Source organism: Acomys minous (assembly GCF_964271855.1).
Source record: "Acomys minous genome assembly, chromosome: 11".
Lineage (NCBI taxonomy): Eukaryota > Metazoa > Chordata > Mammalia > Rodentia > Muridae > Acomys > Acomys minous.
This window is the reverse complement of record NC_140492.1, coordinates 86,722,845-86,742,952: the sequence shown is the minus strand read 5'-3', so window position 1 is coordinate 86,742,952 and position 20,108 is coordinate 86,722,845. Positions and strand designations below refer to the sequence as shown.

Below are 20,108 nucleotides of genomic sequence, written 5' to 3'. Positions count from 1 at the left end.
ATGTGTGTCAGAATGCATGTATGTACTCATGACTGATGGCTAAAAGTGATATCAGATGTCACCCTTGATTGCTCTCTACTTGATTAATTGTAATAAAGTCTCTGGATTAAGCCAGAGCTTTTTAATTTGGGTAGTTTGGTTTGATAGTTTGCCTCAGGTATCCCCAGTTCCTGCCTCCTAAATGCTGGCATTACAAGCAGCTGCCACACCTGTCAAATTTTTGATGTGGGTTCTGTTGATCCCATTTGGGTTATCAGGCTTGTGGACGGGAGCTTTAGATACAGAGACACGAATCATTTCCTCAGCTCTTAATTATCATTATTTTTAATGGTTTTCAGCCAGTAGAAGATAGAAGGCGTGTACGAGCCATTCTGCCCTACACAAAAGTACCAGACACTGATGAAATAAGGTATTATATATTATTTCTTATGTATAAACATTTGAAAGAGCTAGACAATGAAGATTTATTGCTTTAACTAGGACAGGTTTTGAATTTGAGAAAATACGATGGCTATATAAAGTTGCCTTTAATACTGGGCCTGTTGTGTTTCCATGGGATGGCTTAATTATTCCCAAGATTTGAATCAGGGTAGCCATAGTGAAAATAACAGGATAAATACAGCCTTTAAAAAGATATCTCTGAGAAAGTGGAGAGCTCTATCATAATTTGTGGCTTATTCATTTATTTATTTCTCGCTTTTGTTACCCATAACATTGATGCCTCAGCTATAAATGATCCTGAAATAATTGTTTTAAATTTGCATAATTGGTGAATATTTTTAAATTTCAAGAATATTGTGTAACCATAAAGCATAATAGTTTTTATATGTAATTTGACTATAAATTATTTATAAAACTTGATAATCAAATTATCCTTTCATTTTAAAAAGCTATTTAATTATCATTTGGACCCTTGTTACTTAGCTATAAAATGTTTGGCTGAATATTTGCTGACTATATATTTTCCCTTTGAAATAATAGCAAATTAAAATACAAAAAACATTTTTGTGGGCTAAACTTTTTGTAAATTAGTGTTAGAAAACAAAGTCTTAGACTGAATCTCAGAATAAAGGCTCCATTTTTATATAGTTATCATCAAGCTAATGACTTCTCATTTAATTCTTATTGACACTTATTTGTGAATTAATGTGGGAAAATGGAAAAAGGCAACAAAAAGGAAGAAAGTCATTTAATAGAAGTAAGTAGTATTGAAATAGAAGATTTAGAAAAATTTTAAGTTTCATGTTTGAACATTTAAAGGGAGCTGTTTTCAAAGTATATTTCAACTAAGTGTTGATTTGAGACTCCTTTAGAGAGTCCATATATTATCTGGGCATCTGCAGAGAAAATGTACTTCAAGAATTGGGGGCAGATTCAGGAGACCTATTGCTGTAGTTTTAAGTCCAGAGGCCTGAGGAAACCATGGAATTCAGTGTAAGACCCTGTCTGAGAACAAAAGATAAAGAAATGGGTTAGAGGAACCAGTGAGGTGATGGGGGGGGGGGCATGGGGAGAGGCGGTAACAAGAGGCAGCCTTTGTGTTACTTTTATTTCTGTCTGGCCATGCAGTAGACTGTTTTCCTTCATTCAGGAAACTAAGTTACTATAGCATAGTGTACTAATTCAAATGTTGACTACTCAGAAATAATGTTTCATATAGTACTTTGCCACTGAATTAGCTTGAACCATAAAATTAACCACCGAAGTCCATGAGGCTTCATAACTTCATATTTTTTCATTGTGACTTCACAGTGGTAGTGCAAAAGTCTTGGCTATTCAAATTGCTGGTGCTTCAAAGTCCAGAGCAGTAGCACTAAGTGTACAGTATTCCGGCTAAACAAAAGTAGCTTCATTTGATGTCTGGATGAGGAAACAAAGTACGTACTTTGTTGTGTCCTGGGCTTTGACTGCACAACTTTCTAGTATTTCTTGTAGTAAATGTGAAGATAAAATCCTTCCATATAGGTGTAATGATAGGTAACTATTATCCCAGCAGCTGGGAAAATGGTTCTAGAAAGATTTAATTCATTTGGTTATCTTAGAAAATCTGCTGTCATTTACCTGGTAAAATATTGGATATCATTAAAGGGGACTTTAGAATCCAGATTATATTAATTTGTGGCTCTTCAAATAGCATTTTATGCAAGTTCTGCTTTGTATAACCTTTGTTTTCTGAATTTGAGAAACAATAAAGGTTGGGGTCATTTAGACAAAAGAAAGCTTTCACGAGTATGAGATAAGGATTATTTAGTGGAACTAAGGTTTATAAGTATTGAGACCAAATGAGAAAATTATTGAGAAATACATGCAGATACCTTATAGACATATGCTTAGTGGCAGGCAGCATGCAACCAGATGAATGTTTAGAGACCTCTTTTTTTATTTTTAAGCCTGGGAGGACAACTGCAAGGGATTCCTGATGGTTTTATATTGATGACATACACCAGTGTACAACTGATGCCCCTTTCATGGTAAAAACATGTAGGTAGTAAAGGGGGAACTAAGTTGTATACATCCTTCGACTCTGAAATACACAGTAGGACCAAAAGCACAGATGGCCTCTAACACATATCTGGGTGCCATTTTTAGACAAAGAATACTGTACTCATTGCACAATAGACGTTTGAATGAAATAAATAAGATGTAAAATAAATAAGAATGCTAATTAATATTAGTGTCTACATGATAAATCAAGTGTGATTATCTTAACTTTCTGAATTCACTTTCTCATACATATTATACGTTAACTATATATTGCTTTTCATTACATTTGTCATACATATGAAAGAATAATGGAACTAAAGCTAAAGTGTTTTTGCATTTTTCAATATCATGGTATCCAGTGTGGTGTTTTAGAACTCACCCATTTGTAAAATGTTAATGTAATTTGCTATTTTAGTTTCTTAAAAGGAGATATGTTTATCGTTCATAATGAATTAGAAGATGGATGGATGTGGGTTACAAATCTAAGAACAGATGAACAAGGCCTTATTGTAGAAGACCTAGTAGAAGAGGTGGTAAGTTTCATTTGTTCTTCTAAATTTCAGATCCTAAGTCCTTTATGCAAGTTTAGAAGTTGTCCATTTTCTGGGTCATTATACAGAAACAAATTTCTGTATTTCTGTTGTGAAAGCCTTTAAATTCATAAGCACAAGGAAATTTTAAGATTTTTTTTTTTTGGGTGTTAGTAAATTCTTTATTTACGAAGAAATAAACTGTATACTAGTATGTCCTAATATATAGATAGCTGCCTTTGCAGAAGTCACTTATATACATCTGAACTAAACTATCACTTGTTCTTATTTTGATAATATTTTTCTTCATATGGATGTTGACTAAAAATTTTAAGTAGTTGTATGTTTGGTATAGTTTTTCAAATATACATATGCTTTTTAATATTTGTGGAAATTTTTAATTATATTATATATATAGTCCCAAAGTTCTACAGTTTGAATATTTCCCTAGTTTTCTTTTTATCATATTATGTGTTATTATTCATCTAGTACATAATATAAATTACCATGTATATTTTTAATGCAGATGAGCACCTAAGCAGTGTTCATGCTTTACAGACAATACTCAATACCACCAACATATATTAAATGTTATAATTTTGAAATTTACATTTCCCTTTCAGATTTGTGTGGTAAGATATTATCACTTCTGTGAACTCTGTGGCCCCCAGTTCTGTGCTGCAGTGTGTATGGAAGATGGCAGAGTGCTTTGTTTTGCTTAGGACTCTTTTGTCTGCTTATTCTGGTAGATCTTGATTCACAAGCAAAGAACATACTGAGAAAAGATGAAAAGAGTTAGGGAAGTTATATGTAACATCCTGTATTCATAGTCACATACAGATCTACAGTTCTAACTTAAAGTTCTTTAAATAATGTTCAGAGTTCTATACTGGAAGAGGTACTTACTCCACACTAACAGGAACATTCAGACCAAAGTATCTTACTGTCTATGTTAATTTTCATATACATATTTAGAATTTATTTGTTAGGCTTCCCTTTGCCTATTATGCTACTCTTCCCTATTCTGATAATGAAAGATGACAAAAATATAGTTGTAATTTTCCTGAAATACTGTTTCGCTGGAATAAAATTAATAAAATAAATTTTAGTAAGAACATATGAAAGTTAGCCAGTATCTGCCGAATAATAATAGTAATTGTCCATTATAATAAGGGGACATTACCTAACATGAGCTTAGAAAGTGAAGCAAAAAAGGTTCTAATTTATTATAAAAGAACAATGTGGTTTGGCAGTTAAAAAGGAATATAGTCATAATGTAAATTAATTATTCTAAGAAGTATATATAAGTGGATTTTACTATAATCAGTATAATTTTACATAGTGGGCTATTATATTTATAGTTTCTATAGTAAGCATTCATTGAATATTAGATTTTAGTCTGACTAAATACTTAGTGAGGACCTAATTAAGAGGAGTCTTTGTATAGCTAATATTTTTTATTTTTTTCCTTCATTACCTATTTATTGAAGACTCAGAGTAAACTCTCTAGAACTACAGTTCAGTAGATTATGAACTTAACTTGTGTTTGGGGTGGTGGTGATGTTAATAAAAATGGTGTAGAATTTAAGATAGTCACTGTTATGGAATAAACAATATTAACGTTAGAATAACTTTAAAATTTGGAATACAACCAGGTATGTGTGGTGGTGTACACCTTTAATCCCAACACTTGGAAGGGAGGCAGAGGCAGCCAGATGTCTGAGAGTTTGAGGCCAGCCTGTTCTACAGAGTGAGTTTCAGAATAGACTGGATTACATAGGGAGACACTGTCTCAAACCCAAAAGCCAACCAAACAAACAAAAAACCTTCTGGACTACAGACTAAGTAAGGTTAAATTTAAAATGTGGTAAAAAGAGAGAGAATGCATTTGTGTTCCACAGAAAAGAAAGTCCTCACATAATAATGTCAAAGTGTTTCACTGTTGAATTTGAGGTAGTTTTTACCATAACACTTTAAAAACTGTTAGGTAGCAATGAATTGAAATAACATTCCTAATAGCAACAATCACAACAGAACGCAAACTGCAATAGGAAGTTGAAATATGTTAGCAAATGGATCTAGAAAATGTCTAGGATGAGGTAGCAAATGCACCCTTGAGCACTTGAGGCCTATGGTTAAGTGTGTTGGTTGTAAAAAAGGAATTTGTAAGCAGGAGAGAGGATAGTAAAGGTTTGGCTTTAATTTTGTGTCCATTTGGTTGGTTTATTATTAAATGCACATCTCCATTTGAAACTAATGAATTCAGAGAGGTTGGAGTAGGGTACAGCAACAATTAGACTGTAGTTGGGCTACTTTAATAAGAGAAGAAAAGAGTCGGGTTTAAGCCAGTGATCATAGAGAGGAGAGACAAGAGGATTAGAGAGTGCAATTCTTGAATAGAAACATCTTTTCTCAAATACACATAACTATGAAAAACATTGTAGAAATAGGTTTGAAGATAGGATTCTTAGCAATTTAATTGAAATTAGATTAGGATTTAATTTTATAAAATGCTGTTGTATTTTCTTCCCTTTAGGGCCGGGAAGAAGATCCACATGAAGGCAAAATGTGAGTTTTTATTAATTATTAAAAGGAGAAAAATAATGTAAACCTGTAAATTAGAAAAATAGACAAAATACGTAATGACTTAAATTGACATTTTTTAAAAAATTTGATTGAGAGAACTGATATAAATATTTTTTAAGGGTCTAGTACTGTTTTTTTTTTTATTAAGAATTTTAGGAAAGTAGTGGCCTATATACAAATCTTATATCGCCAAACTAAAGAGCTTCTGGTAAACGTTATGTTTGCATCATAATGAGGAACACAGGGCCTTGTGTTTCTCTTCATGTTCTTACTGATTGTTAGTATTAGTTTTTGTGGCCACATCATTAATGAACCTTTAAATTTAACTTTTAACATGCATTTATGAGAGAACTTCTCACAACGTTGGTATAATCCAGCAGATATTTAAATAAACCTTTAGACTGCTTTTGTGTATATGAAACGGCTTTTAAAATCTTAGCCTTTAATCCTATTCTATTCATATTATTTCCATAGAGTATCCATCTATTATCTTTTTGGTGCGTTTCCCCACTAATTAGCTTGTCAGCATTTATAGATGGAATTTAAAGCTTGCCTAATTTTTTTATTTTCTTACTATCTAGCCATTAGAAAATAAATACACTAATTTGAATATTCTACATGTACTTCTCTTATTTAGTTTCCTGGCTTTTCTTAATAGAATATATGTTCTATCTTATGAGTGCATTTTTATATTACTCCATGCAGGTATAAGTGACTCCATTACTGCAGCTATTCCTAGTTTATTGTATTTTAAGTCTCAGTCAGCAACTTCAAATTCTAGTTAATACTTGAGGAGATCAGATTCATAACAAAGGCAGATTGTGTGTATATGTATATATGTGTGTGTGCATGGGTACATAAGTGCAAAGAACCACTTCTTTCTCTCTTGTCAGAAGACAGCAGCCTAAGTGGTAGCAAATGGCAGTTGACACTCATTGGTTAATATTATAGATTTTGAGAAGTAGAAAACTAGCGATTCTTTTGCATGTCTTAAGGTAACTACTCTACTTAATGTGTGTAAGCATGTGAATTCATGGGGCAGGTGAGATGGCTTAGCAGTAATGGAGGTAAATACATTTACTGCAGACCTGATGACCTAAATTCAATCCCCAGGATTCAACAAGTTATCCTGACCACCACATGCATATCACTGTGACACACACACACACACACACACACACACACACACACACACACACACAAACACACACTAAATGAATCTGAATTCAGTATTATGGAATCCTTTAGGTTTCCAAGAGAAAATGTATATTCCTTTGTATCTGTTTTAATAGTACAGATTTAAGATGACAGTAAAAATTCAAAACTGCATTTATTTTTCAACATCAAATATAAGACTTCACTGGGAAGTCATACTAATCTGTGTTGTATATTAATGTGCTAGTCTTTATTTTTCTGATATTTATATTTATGTGGTATTTAGCATAAGTTAAATTTGTGTTGATTTATTTTACGTTGTGTCCACTTTTTAATATGTAGAGACTGACAGTGAAGTATTGTAAATTCTCTAAAGTATCCCTTGCCACAGTGAAACCCTTTTGAGATTAAATAGCTGGTTTGACTAACTCAGTTTTTTGGAGCTCCATTTCTGTGTAGGCAGTACTAAGTTCTAATACTTTTGTTTTTTTCTTCTAAATGTGTGCCTTTCTTCTGAATGTGTGCTTTTTCAACTTAAATGACTTTACTATAGCTATTCTTACTAGTGCCTGATCCAGCAGCCACTTTCTTCTGGGCTCTCCAAAATGTTAGTCTCCTCACATTCTCTGTTCCAACACTTAGACTGGTTTGCCTAAAATACATCCCAGATAGTACCACTTTCTCAACTAAAATCCTGAACTGATTCTCTACCAACTTTACTTCAGCAGAGCTTCAAAAGACCCATGCTGTACATGTTTCTTCTAAAATTGTATTAGTCTTATCTTTCCACTTTTCCCTTAGTAAGTCTTTCAAATGAATGACTTAAAAAAATGCTTTTATTAAGCTGTTTTCTAGGCCCGAATTACCTTTCAATTGTTTATAAATTCAAGTTCAGTGAACCTTCTTGTAGTTATGCTGAAGACTTGGTACCGTCATTGTTCCCCACATCCCGTAGCCCATACCCATCACTGTACTTACTGTAGTTTTACGTGAATTTTAATTCATCTCCACACCCCCTGCACTCCCCTAATCAGAGTCTGGACTCTTAAGAGCAAGGACTTACCTTTTATCTTCAGTACAGAGCATGTGATTGAATTATGTAAATTTTACAAGGCTGGGCATGGTGTTGCATGCCTTTAATCCCAGCACTCAGGAGGCAGAGGCAGGTGGATCAGTGTGCTTTCGAGGCCAGCCTAGACTACAAAGTGAGTCCACAGAGAATCCTGTCTCGGAACAAAACAAACAAACAAAAATTATTTTACAAGAATAACTCTAAGAAATAATATTGCCTTTTCCCCTCCGCCTCAATGCTATTTTCTTAATACTCAAAATACTATTTATCTTTAAAAATTAATTGTTCTTTTAGACTCTTTTTGGGTTTTTATTTTTACAAGCTAGAAAACTGTAAGGCTGGTCTTGGATACTATCTAGCTAACTCTCCTAGAATATAGAAATGCACGCTGGCATGTATAGTAAATGGTAATCTATCCTTTACTTGAATGCAGTATGTAGCCTCATGTATTTTAAAGTATTCTGGACTGTATTGTTTATTTCTTCTTCATTATTCATGTCTGTTCCAAGAATTATCAGGAAATCTGAATTAGTAAGGTAATGGTTGGAATCAGTTACTAAAGCTTACTTTTTTAATTTACTTGTAAATGAAGTTGTATTTTAACTTTCCCTAGTAATAGAATGGTTAATCTGAAGGAGAGTGCGTGACCTCTAAGCCTGTAGCATTGCATCTTTGGGCACCTATGCTTTTTGTTTCGTATTTTATGTACATTACAGCTGGCACTTAACACATTACTATAAATCATTCTAGATCTTAATAAGATGCAGTAGAATGGTAGAGAAGTGATCTGAGATTACCTGCAAGAGAAAATGAAATTTAATATAAGTTGAAAAATCTTAAGACTTTTGGCTTTTAAATAATAATTGATTTGTTTTAGTTTTTGAGACAAGATCTCACTATATGGTCCTGACTGGCTTGCATCTCCTATGTAGACCAGGCTGGCCTCAATGCACAGTGATCTGCCTGCCTCCAGCCCCCAGATTCTGGGATTAAAGGCGTGCACCACCACTCCTGATCCTTAAGCAGTATTTTTTTAACATGTCATATTATGAAAAGGTAAATATTAGGTACCTTTTTCTGCCATATTTTCAGCTATTAGAGTTTATAATAATTTCTAAATGATTAATTCCAGAACACAGATTATAAAATACTAGAGCAGAATAAAAAAGTCTTAGTTCTTTCTAGTGGTATGTACTTGCTCTTGTGTTAACATTTTAATATTATGGGGAGAGACCTTATGTTAAAAGAAAATTGATTTTGAAGGAAACATGGAAAAAGAATTACTTTGTAGAGTTGTGCCTTGTATCATGTCCCTGTCCCTCTCACGACATTCAAGGGAAAAGTGGAGTTATAGTGTAAGCGTGTCACAGATACTACTAGCACTAAAACCAATGCTTCTGAAAGTACTGTGCCTACCATGAAAATTGTAGTTGTAGTGTGTACTGCACAGTTCCTACCTGAGCTTTTTTTTGTTTTTGTTTTTTGTCTTTGTACTTTGTTGAAATAAAACACAGTAAGTTTTCAAAATACAATAGAAATGTAACAAATGAGGATTTGATCGTTTCCATTACATTTGTTTCGTGTCAGGTTAAATTACAAAATGTTGGTTCCCTTTAAGTAATGAAAGCAGCAACATGTGGACTTTGATTTAAATATCTAATTTGTTCTCCTTTTAAGATGGTTCCACGGGAAGATTTCCAAACAAGAAGCTTATAATTTATTAATGACAGGTACCTTTGTATTCTTTAATGTCTTTATAAAGTATAAAATTGAAATAACCATTCTCGTGTATTATACTGTCCTTTAGTAGTTGATTAAATATATGCATATTATAATCCCTTTCCAATGCTGGGGAGTTGGTATTTTTCTGGTTTTGTTTTAGTTGAAATATCTCTTGTGCAGTATATTTGTCTTCTTTTCTAGCCTCTGTTCCTGTTTCCCTCCCCTCGTGTTACACCTTATGACCTTGTGATATATATATGGTTTGTGTATGTCAGGTCTGTCCTACATATAATAATCTCTGAAAACATAACATACTTTTGTTTGTTTCTGAGATAGGGTTTCTCTGTGTAGCCCTGGCTGGCCTGGACTCGCTTTCTAGACCTTGAACTCAAAAGAGATCCTCCTGCCTCTGCCTCCCCAAGTGCAGGGATTCCAGGCATGTGCCACCTTACCAGGCTACAAAACATAATGCTAAGAAATATATTAGGAAACCATTCCATATTTACAAATGCAATTCTTTGGTCATTTTTTTTGATCATATGATTTCTAGTTTACAAATACCATATAGCATTCATGTATCAATAGAAATACTATATTGTTTCCCAGTGTCCCCCCCCCCCTTTTTTTTTTTCAAGACAGGGTTTCTCAATTTCTTTGTGTAACAGCCCTGGAACTTGGACTGTAGATCAGGTTTGTCTTGAACTTGCAGAAATCTACCTACCTGTGCCTCAGTAACTTGAGAACTCAATATAAAAACAGTTGTGGATTAAAGACATGCACTAATAAACATCCTTGTGCGCGTGATGGAATTATATAACTGAGTCTCATTTAAAATGCAGTTCCTTAGTACTGTGATTGTTACAGGGAAATACAAATTAAGTTTACTCATATTTATGTGTATTACTTGAAACAGTGGTTCTAGACCTGTGGGTTGTGACCCCTTCAGCAAATCTCTGTCTCCCAAAACATTCACATTACAATTCAATAACAGTGGCAAATGACAGTCATGAAGTAGCAACGAAAACAAGTTTATGGTTGGAGGTCACCACAACGTAAAGAACTATATTAAAGGGTCACACCCTTAGGAAGTTTGAGAACTGCTGATTTTAAGTAACAGCTTTGTTACTTTGTTCTTTATTAACTGTTCATTGCTACATTAATTTATTGTGTTCTTTATTATTAACTGTTCATGGCCAGGTTAATTTATTAGTAAACTATGTCTGACAAAGCTTTGAGACAAAAATCAATCTATTATACGTATTTTAGATGTTACGGTTCTTTAAAAATAGGTGGTTTCTCTATTTTATAGGGTACCTGGAGATAGGTAATTAAAGTAAATAAACCGCTAACTGTTAAATATTTGAACTCAGTTGTTTTAAAATATAAGACATTACGTTTAAATCAGTGATTTGGTCTCATATAGGATTTGGGGAAGTTTTTGAAGTACTTAATGTATTTTTTAACCGGCACTAAGATTCAGAAAATGATTTAAAATGTGCCAGTGCTATATAGTGGAGATAGAGATCAAAGTTGAACCAGAGTGATAAGCCATCAGCTTTCAAGGTGGAACCAGAAAGAAATATTCACTTTAGTTAACTGTTGGCGTAGCATTATATTTAGATACCGAATCAAGTACTTGAAGATCCCACTTTTCTTTTGAGGTGTGTAAACATGAAAAGAGCCTCATGTAATTTCTCACATTAGTTTTTATTTTTGTTCATTTATTTACTCTTTTAGAAAGAGTGGGAACTTTTCCCCCCAGAATTATGCAAACACATTAATGTACAAATTTGCATGTGATTGCTATCTTATATTGCAGAAGAAACAGTTTCAGCATTGTTACCAAGCATTTTATTTTTATCCTGTATGAAATCACAGTTTGTGAAGTTTTAATTTACTTGCATATTAAGTTGAACCTTGAAAACTCAATATAAAACTATATTTAAACTTTTTCTTTATATTGAATACTAAGTTACTTGATAGTAAGAACGTAAACTAGATTACATGTAGATTACTGTGTTAATTATGCCTTCTTACAAGAATCAATTAATTCCTCATCTTTCTGATACTAGTACTTACTGCAAGGGAAAGATTATAGTGTCAGCAATCATTGCCAACTGAAGGGAGTCCTCCACTCTGTGGGCCTTTTCAGGATGATACTAGTGATGTGTGCACTGACAGGATAATGTACTCTGATACTTAAGCTATTTTGAACTACCCTTTGCAAGCTCTTACACAGTTTTATTACAGTGCTGCTTTTTAATCATTAATTGGAAATCCAGAGAAAGTATAGACTATTAGGCAAATTAGTTTGACTTTTGAAGATCTTCTTTAGGAGATTAACATATGATATAACAGTTTTAGTTACTGTCACTGTCAGATTGCTCTTTCTAAGAAGAAAGGGTATAGATACACTTCAGAAGTTACTGCTAACAGAATTTCTGTTCGATATGCTTATGAAACAAAATTAGTTAAGATAGAACAGGAATGACACATGGGTAGTAGTAAACATGAAATGAAAATAAGAAACACTGTGTTAAAATTTTATGATAAAAATTTACATGTGGTTACAACTTTGCATGTACTTCTTATTTAAATTACTTAACCTATTTTCTCTTTGATTTGATAAGTAGAATATAAAACTAACAGCTTCATTCTTACAGTTGGCCAAGTCTGCAGCTTTCTTGTGAGGCCCTCAGATAATACGCCTGGTGATTATTCCCTTTATTTTCGGACCAATGAAAATATTCAGCGATTTAAGATTTGTCCAACACCAAACAACCAGTTTATGATGGGAGGGCGATATTATAACAGGTAAATAATGAAACATCTTAAATTATGTTTTAGTTGTGGGACAAATAGTTGGAATTAAAGTATATAAAAATTTTCAATTCGTAATATAATTACAGTAGTCTTTTCTGAGAATGCTTTAAACAGTGTCAAACATGAATAGTAATAATCTCTCTATTCCCAAATATATCATATTGTCTTAAAAATCTTATCTTGTCGGTTTTCACTCCACCTTTCTACTGTGTGTTAATTATGTGTATAACAATACACATTTAATATCTTTATATTTTACTTTTTAATATTATAAATAAATTAATTTTGTAGCATATAAGAGACACTTGGAACTGTATAGCTACACAGAAAAGTACTGCAGTTATTCTGTCACTCTGAAAAAACTATGGAAGGAATAAATCAAGAGGCAGTGTAACAAAATCTTTTTAGACGCATGTTTCCTGGGTATCTTAAAAATACTCATCCATTTAGTATATAAAATAAAAGTATACAATTCTAGAAATTAAATATCCAGACAGTAATTTGATCGATTATAGGAATAAATATTTGATAGCATCATAAATTTTGTGTTAAATTATATCATTTTACTTTATTTCATTAGTAGTATTTTCCAAATATATGTAAAAGTTGATGGTACTTTTTAGTCAAAACCTTCCCTGCCATAGTGACAACTGCACAGGGGAAATTAGTTATTAGTTATGAGTTTTTCTTTTTATTCTTTACTTGTATTTTCACTTAACTATTCATGTGCCATTTATGACATAATGACATTCTATATCAAAGCAAATGTATATGGTGATTTGATATAAAAAATTCTTAGTTTATCATTTGCTAAATAAACAAATACTGTTCATTTCTGTTCTTCATTCTCAGTGTCTAAGGGGTTTTTTGTTTGTTTGTTTGTTTGGGGTGTTTTTTTGTTTTTGTTTTGTTTTTTGAGACATGGTTTCTCTGCTTAGCCTTAGCCACAGCTTGTACTCACTTTCTCACTGATTGCCACTTTCTAAGTATGGAGTATAGTGTCATTGACTTGGCTGCATGTTTGATATACATAATGGGAAACCAGAATCTTTAATTTAATGTATTACAACCTATAATGCTATATTTGTAATATTTCTGTTCTTATAAAATAATGTGACTATTGTATTGATTTTTTTCTATGAATATATTCATATATTATCAAAATCTACTTTTGAATAGATAATGCTTGGTAACAAGGTTTAATTGTATTCTAAGATATTTATACAGTTAATTATTTTAACAGTATCGGGGACATCATAGACCACTATCGGAAAGAACAGATTGTTGAAGGTTATTATCTTAAGGAACCTGTACCAATGCAGGTCAGTGCTACATTTCTCTTGCTTGCAATAATCAGCATCTTGTTTTAAAAGTAATGTTTTGTGATGCTTGTATAAGTATTCATTCTTCTAAAACTAGATAAAATTTAAAACTACTGATTACTTAGATTCCTTTAGGATTTCTTTCTTTTCAATTTTATTCACTCTAGATAATTAGTAAGTCAATAGATTATTAGTAAGTCCATGGTAGTTTCTTTTTTTGCCTTTGGTTTTTACATTTTTACTAAACTTGTTCTTTAACGGTTTTTATATACGTATGCGTGTCTACTGACCACTCTTTTTCCTCACTTTTTGTGCACCCCACCTCTTCCCCACAAATAACTGTTCTCAGCATATCAGTTAATCTTGTTTTGTGACCTACAGAGTTTAAGTAGGGCTGTCTGTGTAACCATGGGTTGTATTTGTCCGTTGGAGCCCTGCTGTGCTCAGGAGTGTATCACAACTAAAGACAGTGATTCTCACTTCCTCCTGAACCTGTCAACAGATCAGAGCTATAGAGTAGTGCCTCAGGAGTCCCTCTCCATCCTTTGATTATAAATGGGCCAGTCTTGTGTGGACCCAATGTAGACAGTTATGAGTTAATAATTGTTGTGGTAGCTGGGCGTGGTGGCGCACGCCTGGAATCCTAGTACTTAGGGAGGCAGAGGCAGGCAGATCTCTTGAGTTTGAGGCCAACCTGGTCTGCAAAGCAAGTCCAGGACAGCCAAGGCTACACAGAGGAACCTTGTCTCGAAACCCACCCCCACCCCCACAAAATAATTACTACGGTTTTATTGAGTCTAGAGAATGTTATTTTTCATGAAGCTCTCCAGCCTAGATTCCAGCTCTCACATGCGTTCTGTTAGAGTGGGTAGTGTAAGTTGCATGCCTGCCCCCCCACACACACTCGCCCCCCCCACACCCACACCCGCAGCCCCCACCCCAGGTCCACAGACCTGTGCTATTTTCCAGGCTTATTAGTACTTGATTACTTATTGATACCTGTTTGAAAATGCCAGCAATGGTGAAGACACAAGTATAACATTTTTGAGGGAAAAATGAAGATACAGTGGTTATCGTAGGCTGTGCCTACTGACCACTCTTAACTCATAAGTAGGTTAAAAAAAAAAGCTGGAAGAGTATTAAGGCCAAGAAAAGTTTAAATTTTTTATCACTTCATCTGCCTATAGTTTTACCATGGGAGACCATGTTTGTATACTCATGTAAAGAGTAAAAGGACGGTGAGAGTGATTGGTTGGGGGTAAGGAGTGGTTGTACTTGTACAAGGTCTTGGCAAGGAGGGAATGATTGAAGATGAGACCCTATTAATATTGGTGAACATGCATGGTGAATAGCCTGGTTGTTACTATATTTGTCCTTTCTGAAGTGGGTATGGAGAGGATGTAGCAGAGATCAGAAAGAGGGCCTTCTAATCTAAGCCTGTTGTTGTTGTTGTTGTTGTTGTTTGAGCTGTATGAGGTGTGCACACCTGTAATCTCACACTGCTGAGGCAGAGGTAGGATTGGTGCTAGTGGCAACCACCCTGCACTACATTATAAGTTCCAGGCCAGGAAGACCATGTCTCAAAACAACAGCAAAAGAAAAACAAGAAACAACTTGTTTTGTTTTTAAGTAGAATAGGTTAAGTAGAGTACAAGGAAGCATTGTGAAGAGTTTGGTCTTCCTTTGTAAGTTTATCTGTTTGGAATGTCTTGAGTCTATATTTTCCATGCTAACAAGTTAGATCATTTCAAATGCTTGTATATAAGAATTGGGAAATAATTACTCTGATGTTGTATATAGATTAGGAGGTTATAATATTTTTGTGACACTTTCATGTTAATATTTTTCTTCATCATTTTTCCTTTTGGCTTTATCCTTAGTTCTACAATGGCTAGTTGAGTTAGTAATGATTCTGACTTGTCTTGTAAGTTTTATGTAGAAATTCAGTAATAAACTATTCCATCCTGTATTTGTACTTTTAATTTTCTAATTTAATTTTTTATAGTTAGAAAATAAGCATTTAACATCAATTAGTATATGAGTGTTTAAAATTTCTGTGTCTCTTATAATAACCAAAGAAACTTTAAGTTACTACCCTTTCTATAAAATGCTTACAAAGAGTTGAATGCCTTAACAAATCTATTTCTGCACAGGCAACTAATGTTAGTAATAATATTCTGTGTTAGTCCTGGAACGAATGTAGGTTTCAGCAGAAGTTTGGAGAGTCAAAACATACACCTTCCCTTTACTTCACAGTATGTTAGAAAATATTTCCTTTTTCTAATGAACAACCTTACCAGCTTGCAAAATGGGCTTACCCTTCCCCTGAGTTCCCCTGTCCCCTATATACCAAGACATTAGCTAAAGTAGGAACAAGCCACTCCTACAGCCAGTACTTCCTGGGAAAAGCACTGGACGGAAAGCAGATGGCAACCAAGCCCTGGTCCTGGAGCCTGCCTACCTAAGTTCAGGCCCACGCACCCACTTGATGGAAGGGAACAGATTATCCTTGATCTCTACATGTGCACTGCCACAAGAGTAGCCTCTTGCTCCTAAAAAAACAAAATAAATGGAAACATTAAAAAAAATACAAAACTGTAAAAACACTTCCAAGTATATTTTAGGTATTTTTTTAAATGTATACTGATTGCAACAGTTTGGTCAAGTTGACACTGTAGTCATGCCTATAACAGAACTTAAACTAGAAAGGCAAAGAATACTTCTCAAGTCACTCATTCATCCTTTGGTTTTCTTTTTTCCCCCCTATTTACTATGTGTAATCTGTTGGGGTCATCCTTCTTGCTCTGACTTCAAAATATGTTAGGAATCTGAATACCATGGAAAATACTGATTTATTTCATTGTGTGCCTTTGTCCCTTTGTACCATATAACAGAGGTATCCTTTTAAAATGTGGCTTGGATCCATTCTTCTGTTTAATACTTGACAAAGTTCAGTATTTGAGAATAAAAGATAAAATCCTGTTGGCGGCATACTGGAAAACTTTATAGCGACATTTCAATCTTAAACCACTTACCTAATTTTATTGTCCTTGAGTTTTCTGTTTGTTTTTTTAGTTTGTTGAGACAGGGTTTCTCTGTGTAACAGCCTTGGCCATCCTGGAACTTGCTCTGTATGTAGACCTGGCTGGTCTGGAACTCACAGAGATCCTGTTGCCTCTGCTTCCCCAGGGATGACATTAATGGCGTGCACCCTGCCCCTGGCCCTGTTGGACATTTTAAAATATTCTTGGCTTACCTCCTTTGGATGTTTGAGCTAGCTTTCCCCTTAGAAATCTATTTAACTTTTCTTCAGTTATTTTCAAGTTTACTAAAATTATCCTCACAATGATATTTATTTAGAGACTAACACCACAGCTGCTTCTACTCTGCAAAGCACTCTACATATTCTAATGTACAGTTTACTTAATACATTCACTGACTCTCTCTAACAGAGTATACACTAGTGATCTGCAATTAATTTAGTGTGTTGAGTTGAATTGTTAAATGGTGTTTTCCTAGCCATGTAGCAACAAAGTCAGAATTGAAGTTTGCCTTCTGTAGCCTGTGTATTCTCAGTTTATCCACTACTCTCAGGGAGTAAGATGAGATCTCCGTGTTCAGAACTATGTAGAAAGAGGCCCAAGATAAGGAGCACATGCCTTGCTATCATTTAGTGATTTATTACAACCTGCAACTGAAACTGCATTGTTACTCATATCTTACAAGATACTAGAATTCTTTACGATATAAACATGAGAATAATTTGATGTCCCAGAATCCACTGGGTTCAGTGGTGTATAATCCCAGCACTGAGAGAATATGGAGAGAGAATTATTGTTGGAACGCTCTGGTCAACCAGTCTTGCTGAAGGGGCAAGCTCTAATTAGTTGAGAGAAAGACCTTGTCCGCAGGCCTTCCCATCCACATGCACCTACATACACAGAAACACAAAATGCTTAACAATTACCGTGAAGTCTGTATTTAAAGCTAAGTATGAATGTGGTAGGTATTAAATAATAAGTACACCTCATTCTACAGCTAAATACCAAGATTATCACCATGGAAACAAAAATTGACGAGTACAAATTTGTATTAATGAGGAAATTAGTCATCCCTAATTATCATCTAGGTCTATTTTAATGTTTATTTATGCACTTAATTTTCCACATGATGTGTAAAAGAAACAGATAATCACCAAATAACTTTTAAAGAAAATGTTAAATGTAGCAAGCTCTTGCTCTGTGTTTCCCGTGTGTAGTCATAGCTTTTTTAAACGAGCAAGTCTTCAGAGTGCAGCTAACTGCTCTTCAGCTTTTTTTTTTTAATGTGCACACAGAACAACCTGTCATTGTATTTTAGTTATTCTGGTTCTTATCCATGCAATACTGATAGCAAACTTTAAATATTATAAATGAGGGCTTAGCTTATCAAAATAGATACTTCAGAAACCACTGAAGGCCATTTTTAAAAAAGTACAGTGTTTATTGCTCTCTAATTGAAAATTTTTATATTTAGAAATACCAACTTAGGACACCCCAGCGATTTTTTATTTTTATAATATATGTTTTATTTTAATAACCTTTTATACAACTTATTTTCAGTATTAGCTCACAACTCTCATGAAATAAGTATGAAAAAAATTAAGTAACATTAATACTTTTTATCTAGCAAAGTAGTATAATCTTGTTCTTGTCATAAGAGTGCATGATGATGACCTCCCTGTTAAATGACTAACCAGATAAGGTTGCTCGCTCTAGTGTGTCCCCCCCCCCCCACGTGTGTGTGTGTGTGTTTGTGTGTGTGTGTGTGTTTGAATATAAACACGCGAATACATACATGTGCATATGGTAGTTGGCTAGGGCTGTTCTTTGTTGTTGTAGATTGACTTGTGGTTCAAATTTCCCAACTTAGATTTTTAAGAAAAATACTCATTGGTTCTTAGATTTCAGAAAATTCATTGTTTGTCATGTAAGAGATTTAGTTATCAGTATCAGTTTCTTCACAATAAAATCCAGAATATAGCCATTTTTTTAAATTCAGTCTTTCCTTGTTTTGGTAAATGTAAAGTATTTTCCTCTAATTCCCCCCACCTGACATTCATAGCATAAAATTAAATGTCTAACATTTTAATTAGCTGTGTTTAATGAATGCTAACAAAAGGCAAGAAAATGTCCGCTTACCCTTTTAAAAAATGCTGTAATACCTGGCAATACATTAAAAACCAAAGGTGATATAACAAAGAGGACTTAATTTCACTATTGCATCTTTGTCCTTTACCAGGAATTAGCAAAACTTTCTATAAAGGGCAAGGTAGCAAATACATTGTGTCATATCCAATGTATATTTCAAATAACTAACTGTACGTTGGAAATTGAAAACAATTATACGCAAGATATAAAGTAGTAAACATGTCTGTGGTCTAGTAAAATTTTTGGTACAAAAATAGAGGAATAGGTTTGAGAGTGGTACACTTAGTGACATTAATGAGTAATAATGTGCGGAACATCAGAGTTTCAAGCCACAGTACCACAAAACATCACCAAAGTAAGAGAGACAATGGGCTGATTTAGCGTGCACACTATAGTTTGCCACTTTTATCTTAATGCTTCTGTTTTCTTAGCATTTTAGTTCCTGGGCATAATTTCTGAATAAGGAAATGAATCAACAGAATGTCCCAAAATAGAACAAAAAATCCCTTAATGTAGCTGGGCGTGGTGGTGGCGCATGCTTTTAATCCCAGGACTTGGGAAGCAGACACAGCTTGAGGCCAGCCTGGTCTACAAAGTGAGTCCAGGACAGCCAAGATAACACAGAGAAACCCTGTCTTGGGGTGGGGGCAGGGGGTTAAGAAAATCCTTTAATGTTCTATATTTATAGGAAGTTGAATAGACATAAAAAAGCCTCCTCAAATGGATAAATATCATAAAGCAGTAATCTTTCAGAAATAAAAGAACTACTGTAAATAAATAGGAGTACGAAAATTGAGTGCAGCATACCCTGATACAATTGAAAATTAATTTATTTGGGAAGATCATGATTAATTTGTATTTTTATAACATAATTCTTTATGCAATTTAGCAATTACTGTCAAATGTAATATATACACTAAAGCCTGATATGTAAAGCCAAGTAATAAAAACCTAGAGCTTGGAGTTCAAAGTATAATATTTCATCATTGATACAAAATAGAATATAGGAACTGAAAAAAAAATGTAGTCTTGTTTTAAATGTCCCCAATGAAAAAAGAAAACATGTAAGTGTTATAATAAATATGATGCTTTAGTGTGAAAAAAGAAGTGAGGCTTTCTTGTGGAAGTGGCCATAAAAGTATTAAAGCAAAAGAAAGCTGTGAAGTTGTGGGAAGAACAGCTTATAAACAAACACCTTGTGTGGCTGTAAAGATGTGCTGCATCA

General features: G+C 33.9%; 1 protein-coding gene across 3 annotated transcripts in view; it reads left to right on the top strand.

Moving 5' to 3' along the window:
• The window catches only part of RASA1 (RAS p21 protein activator 1), a 74,395-nt gene that overhangs the window by 29,793 nt on the left and 24,494 nt on the right, over positions 1-20,108 (top strand). For 2 of the 3 annotated variants that reach the window (XM_084802673.1, XM_084802671.1), the window contains exons 4-9: positions 339-409; positions 2,900-3,017; positions 5,551-5,582; positions 9,505-9,557; positions 12,213-12,363; positions 13,616-13,694. In XM_084802673.1, coding sequence (XP_084658799.1) covers positions 339-409; positions 2,900-3,017; positions 5,551-5,582; positions 9,505-9,557; positions 12,213-12,363; positions 13,616-13,694 — 504 coding nt within the window. The remainder of the gene's footprint in view (positions 1-338; positions 410-2,899; positions 3,018-5,550; positions 5,583-9,504; positions 9,558-12,212; positions 12,364-13,615; positions 13,695-20,108) is intronic. The other variant, XM_084802672.1, reaches the window with a different exon arrangement.